Here is a 6692-nt window from a genome sequence, read left to right on the forward strand (position 1 = left end):
TGATAACAAGTAAGACTGGTTTCTGAGTTTCACAGCTGGGGTGGACGAGGCTAAGCATCAGGCTTTCAAATGAATTAAAAGTCTGTCTGGGTCTTTGGTTGATTAATAGGCTGGTGTGAAAAAATTTCCTTTATAAATCCTTTGTAAGGTATACCTGGTCGTTGCTTTAGTTAAGGTCACACAAAGTACGTAACAATTAGTGGATGGTATGTACACAGCCCTGGTGTATGAAGATAGGAACACAGACTGTAAGCTGTGTTCAAGGTCATGAACCACTTTGTGTCCCTTCATTATCAGACTGGTGTCTATGTGACCGAGTAACTGTGGGAATGTTTTTCTTGGAAGTAAAGAAAACTGCATCTAGAAATTGTGAAACAATTTCAGTAACATATTCCTCAATCTAAAATTGCCAAGACAATATCTTATCGGGTACATCACATAATATCATTTCTGAGAATCTGGTGAAATATCTGTGTGCAAGGACCAAGAACTGCACTGCACAGCCTCAGGAACACTTTTGGAAATAAAATGTCTGGGAACACAGTTCACCGTGACATCCACCAATCCAAGCTGAAGCTCTATCATGCAAAGCTCCTTATATGTAAACATGATGCAGACACACCACAGTCTTCCCTGAAAAAGACATCATCTGTATTAAAGCATTTTACACTGTGTCCAAACCCTTTTCAGACTAGGACTGTTTGTTTTTTGTTTGTTTTTTTATTTGGGGCCTGATTTTGACCTTGTATTTTGTGATGGCCAAACCCATGGCTACACTCTAAAGTCGCTAGCTCTTGTGTATTTTCATTCCTTTATTTGAACACAATAACACACTTTACTTTCCAATAAGTTTGATGACTGGTTTGGATACATTTGTTCTATTTGTAAGCGTGCACATTTAGTTTACTTATGTATTCATACTATTTCATTAACTTGATTTTTGACTAACCTTTGTTTCTTTTACTTCTTACCTGCCATGATCCATGGAAGTTGCCAGACAAAAGGTGGTCGACAGGTTTTGAAGCTGTTAAATACAAAAAGGGATAACTGGACCGCACTACCACTTCCTGCTGAATGGGAGAATGTGTGTTTTCTTTAATTAACAACAAAGTATTTGTACTTAATTAAATATTTGAGATTAGGGTTCAGTAGTTTTGATTTTTTTTTCTTTGGTGTTTAGTTTATTAACAAACCAGACTATACTGCATTGTTTGTTGTTTACAATTGTGTTTTGTTTAGTTACCCCTCGTGTGTCATAGTGGTCTGATCAGCCTTGTGTGTCATTTCATGTTTAATAATAATAATAATAATACATTTTATTTGAGGGCGCCTTTCAGAAACCCAAGGTCACCTTACAAAAAACACAATTAATAAAAGGAACAATAGTCATAAAATACATAAAATAAGTTAAAATTACAAAACAGAGCGTGACAACAGATAAAATCAGCATTAAAGCGAATAAGCCAGTTTAAACAGATGTGTTTTGAGCTGTGTCTTAAATACGGAGAGGGAGTCAATATTTCTTAGTGCAGGAGGAAGAGAGTTCCAGAGCCGAGGAGCAGAGCGACTGAAAGCTCTGTTCCTCCCAGTGATGAGGTGTGAGGACGGAACAGTAAGATGAATAGCAGATGATGATCTGAGAGTGCGGGAAACAGTGGTGATATGGAGCAGGTCACACAAATATGAAGGAGCAGATTTATGGATACACTTGTATGTAAGAAGTAAGATTTTAAAATTTATCCTGGCATCTACGGGCAACCAGTGAAGCTGCTGAAGAACTGGGGTAATATGAGCACTTAACGGAGTGCAAGTTATGACCCGAGCTGCAGAATTTTGAAGAAGTTGGAGTTTATGAAGGGACCTTTTAGGGAGACCAAATAGGAGGGAATTACAGTAATCAATACGGGATGTAATAAGACTATGGACAAGGATGGCAGCAGCATGGGGGGTAAGGAAGGGGCGGAGTCGGTTAATATTACGTAAATGGAAGTAAGCAGACCGGGTATGTAATTAATGTGAGACTGGAATGAAAGAGTATTATCAAGTATGACACCCAAACTCTTAACCTGAGGGGAGGGAAGGGTGGGAGAATTTTCAATGTTAATGGAAAAGCTGTGGGATTTGGTTAAGATAGATGGTGAACCAACAAGTAAAACTTCTGTTTTATTACTGTTTAGTTTGAGGAAATTGGAGGAGAACCAGGATCTAATCTGGTCTAATCTCCCCCTCTCGGACTGTCATATGACAGTCCGAGAGGTGGGAGGGATGAATTGGGTTTAGAAAGAATGTAGAGCTGGGTGTCATCGGCATAACAGTGAAAATTTATATTATATTTTCGGAATATATGACCAAGAGGAAGCATATAAATAATGAATAAAAGAGGCCCCAATGCTGAACCCTGGGGCACACCAGCAGAAACAGGAAAGAGAGTTGAAGAATGGGATTTAAGTTGGATAAACTGAGTGCGGTCTGAGAGATAGGAGGTAAACCAGGCAAGGGGGGTGTGACTAATGCCAATGGAAGCTAACCGGTTCAGGAGAATATTGTGAGAAATGGTATCAAACGCCGCACTAAGATCAAGAAGGATGAGGATGGATAGGAGACCAGAATCAGCTGCCATCAGAAGGTCATTGGTAATCCTTAACAGAGCAGTTTCTGTACTGTGATTGGGGCGGAAACCAGATTGAAATTGTTCATAGAGATTATGGTCATTGAGATGTAAATGAAGCTGGGCGGCGACAACTTTTTCAAGAATTTTTGAAATAAAGGGGAGATTTGATATAGGGCGAAGATGATCAAAGTTATTGGGGTCTGCACCAGGCTTTTTGAGAGTTGGAAAAACAGAAGCCTTTTTCAGTGCTTCAGGAACAATCCCAGTGTTCAGGGAGGAATGAATAATATTGGTTAGGAGAGGAGCTAAAGAGGGAAGACAGGCTTTAACTAACACAGTAGGGAGAGGGTCAAGTTGATAGGTGGATGACTTAGATTAAGTCATCCACCTGTCAGGTGAGTTATGTTTGTTTAGGCAGTCATTTGGTTTGTTAAGTTTGCAGTTCAGTTTTGTTTCTTTGACCTCTTTTATGAGCTCAAATTTATTAGTTTTGTAAATATAATTTTTGTAATAATTCCTGTGACGACTCCTGCTTTTGCAGGTCCATCACATATTTGAAGAAAAAGATTTTAAATTCAATATTAGATGTGTCAGCAGTGCAGCAGAATCACAAAACTATGGCCATTTGTTTATGTATTTATTATTATTTATTTTGTATTTCAGCAAAGTATTCAAAGGAAGAGGTTAGCAAACAAATGTGGGGGAGTCAGGGAGATGAAAAAAGTGGACAGGAGTGTTGTAATGCTGGGTGTACAGCAAAGGAGAAGGCTTATAGTGAGTAATGAGCACTACAGATGCAATGTTTGTTTTGAGTAGTGGCAGTTATGGTAGATGAGTTTAAATTCCTGGTCTCCCATCCAAAGCAAGGGACTGTGCCCAAGAGTGGTGAAGGAGAGACACAGGCATGCAGGGTTGAGTGGGTGGAGATGACATCAGGGGCATTCAGGACCTGCTACAATGTATGGTTTGGAGATTGTGACACTGACCAAAGGAGGTGCTGAAGGTGGAAGAGCTGAAGATGTTAAAATTTTCGTTGAGAGTGATCAGGAGGACAAAATCAGTATATCAAATGGACAGCTCAGGTTGAGGGGTTTGGTGACAAAGTAAGAGAAGCAAAACTGAGATTGTCTGGATATGTTCAGAGGAGGGATAGTGGATATATTGGACAAAAGATCCATGCAGGAAGCAAAGAGAAAGCCTTCATAGGAGGTTAGGGATGTAGTGGATGTAGGAGGACAGGCAAAGGGTTTGTGTGACAGAAAAGTATGCTAGGGATCGGGTGGCATAAAGGGAAATGATCTACTGCGTCAACCCCTAAAGGGAATAGCCAAAAAAAGACGAAAAAAGAAAAGAGACATGACAGCATTGTATATTTATACACTCGTCATTGAGTACAGCTAATCTAAGATACTTCATGTGCCTTTTAGAATTCAAGCAATACTTCATCTGTTAGGATGCAAGCCTTCTATAAATGGATCAGATGCTGCAGTTCTGCATGTGTACTGACTGTAATGATTTGTACAGTATTATAGAATGATACAGAAAACGCTTTCATTTTATAAGCTTACATTACACAATTTCCACATTCAATAACACATATTGAAAAAACTATATTTTTACAAAGCTGCTAACAGGGTTACTATAAAATAGTAAAATACAAAGTAACATGGGAAACAAATTCAGCTCACTCGCCATCTAGTGACTGATACCCTTCACTTTATGGATTATCTCTCTTTAACAATGATCTTCAACACAGATATGTGCAGTGTTGGGGAGTGCTGGGGAGTAATGGAATACATGTACCGGCGTTACGTATTTAAAATACAAAATATGAGTAACTGTATTCCATTACAGTTACCGTTTAAAAGGTGATAATTAGAATCCAGTTCCTTTGTTGAAATAAATGGATTACATGGCAGTCTTTTCCTGTTTAATATGTTAGGCTATCCCCTCTCTAATTCTCCAACAAAACACACAATTAGAGGCTCTAATATAAGTGTCCTGTTAATGTTGGTGGCCTCGGTTACACAATGGACCCGGAGCCAGCGCAATCACCAATTTACATTTAGAGAAGAAAGGGATGGGTGAAATCTGAGCGTGCAATGCAAACTTTGTTTGCCAGCAACCAATCTGCTCTCAGCGTCAAAAGACTCCAACCTAAAGAAATATCTGGAAGTAAGTTGTTTTTTAAAAAAAAACTAACATTAGCCTACTGCAGCTAGCTTGTTTTAGTTCTGGTAGCTACCTGGATTATGTGTGATTTACTACTATTACTGAAGGCTACTCGTCACCAAGCTAACATTGTTAGCTGGCGTTAGCTGAGGTTAGTTCATAGACAGTTAGACTTGCTGGATAGCATTAATAACCTGCTAGCTGCAAATGTGCACTTCTGAATGCAGTCTATGAACTAACCCCAGCTAATGCCAGCTAGCAATGTTAGCGCGTTTGCGAGTAGCCTTCAGTAATAGTATATTTACGTAGTTGTAAAAAGCATGACAATATTATGTAATCCAAAGTACTTAGAATACATTACTCACACTGAGTAACTTAATAGAATGCATTGCAAACAACATTTTGGGGCATGTATCCTGTAATCTGTAGTGGAGTACATTTCAAAAGTAACCTTCCCAACACTGGATATACGTGTGTTAGCATCTCTGCCTCGCTCTTTGTTTACATCATCCTATTCCATCTGACTGTCTTTGCCCCCCTCTGGCATGAGATTCAATTCTTCCTCTTCCTCTTCTTCCAGCGTGCAGTCACTCATTTGGCCCCAAAGTGGAGCCAGTCTGCCCTCTGCTGTCACACCCATTGGCTGAATGATTTGTTCACTGAGTAAGAAACAGTATATACATTATTATAAATGAAAGTTTCTCTTTAACCATACTGTGTGTTCTGCATTATTAACACACTCACCGTGACAGTCTGTTGATCATGCTGATGAGGTGACGTGCCTCCTCTTCTTTCTCTTCGTCCGTCATGCCCTCCATTGGATCAGGCTGGTCTGCTTCTACCCGGCCAGTCACCAGGTTAATCTTGGCTTTGGCCTCTCGGTACTCTTCTGTGTCTGAGTCTGAGTCGCTGGAGTACTGGCTGTTACTAGAACTCATTCTACCATTAAGCAGTCCCCGAGCTGCCAACAGCCCTGCAGCATTGCCATATCCAGTATATTTGACAAATCGGCTGACTGTGAAGGGAACACAGAAGAAAGTGTTTCCATATGAAATAATTTCCTACTGTGCAGTGAGTGTTTCCATGTAAATTTCTGAAATGTATTTTATCTTTTGTCATATTTATTTATTTATTTTTAATTCACTTTCAATTCTAAAGTGTTCCCTTGTTTTGTGTGTTTGTGTTTGCATTCCTGGCTCCTTTCCAGCCTTGTTAGTATTTCTATTGGTTTTACCTGTGAGTGCCAACAATAAAGCTGCCCTTTGAGCTACTTCCTTTATATTCAGTCCTAAACCTGCCCGTCAGTATGCTTTAATAGGTGTTAATAGGTATTAACAGAAGAGTGGAAGTGAAAGACATATGATTGAAAAATTAAAGTTATTACAGTTTTCATGTTTTGTTTGTTTGTTTGTTTGTTTTGTTTTTGTTTGTTTGTTTGTTTGTTTGTTTGTTTGTTTAGATCAGGATATCAGGGACAAGATTATAGATCTGCACAAGGCTGGAATCGGATACAAGACCATTAGCAAGAAGCTTGGTGAGGAGGTAACAACTGCTGGTGCAATTAAATGGAAATGGGAGAAATATTAAAGACCATCAATTACCCTCAGTCTGGTGCAAGAGCTTACTCCATGAGAAAGTTGGTGGATTAGACCAAAAGTACAGGGTGGACCATTTATATGGATACACCGTAATAAAATGGGAATGGTTGGTGATATTAAAGTCCTGTTTGTGGCACATTAGTATATGTGAAGGGCAAACTCCTCAAGATGGGTGGTGACCATGGTGGCCATTTAGAAGCCGGCCATCTTGGATACAACTTTTGTTTTTTCAATAGGAAGAGGGCCATGTGACACATCAAACTTATTGGTAATGTCACAAGAAAAACAATGGTGTGCTTGGTTTCAACGTA

At 39.3% G+C, this 6692-nt stretch overlaps 1 protein-coding gene across 1 annotated transcript in view; it reads right to left on the reverse strand.

Annotated features, from left to right (window-relative positions):
- Positions 1-3231: 3231 nt before the first annotated feature.
- The window catches only part of LOC102298977 (synembryn-A), a gene marked incomplete at its 5' end in the record, with an annotated part of 7669 nt that continues 4208 nt past the window's right edge, over positions 3232-6692 (reverse strand). Inside the window, 2 exon segments of the mRNA XM_005952765.3 lie at positions 3232-5442; positions 5528-5798. Coding sequence (XP_005952827.2) covers positions 5295-5442; positions 5528-5798 — 419 coding nt within the window.

Source organism: Haplochromis burtoni, unplaced genomic scaffold, assembly GCF_018398535.1.
Source record: "Haplochromis burtoni strain Fernald_Lab_line unplaced genomic scaffold, NCSU_Asbu1 Contig_2170, whole genome shotgun sequence".
NCBI classification, from domain to species: Eukaryota; Metazoa; Chordata; class Actinopteri; order Cichliformes; family Cichlidae; genus Haplochromis; species Haplochromis burtoni.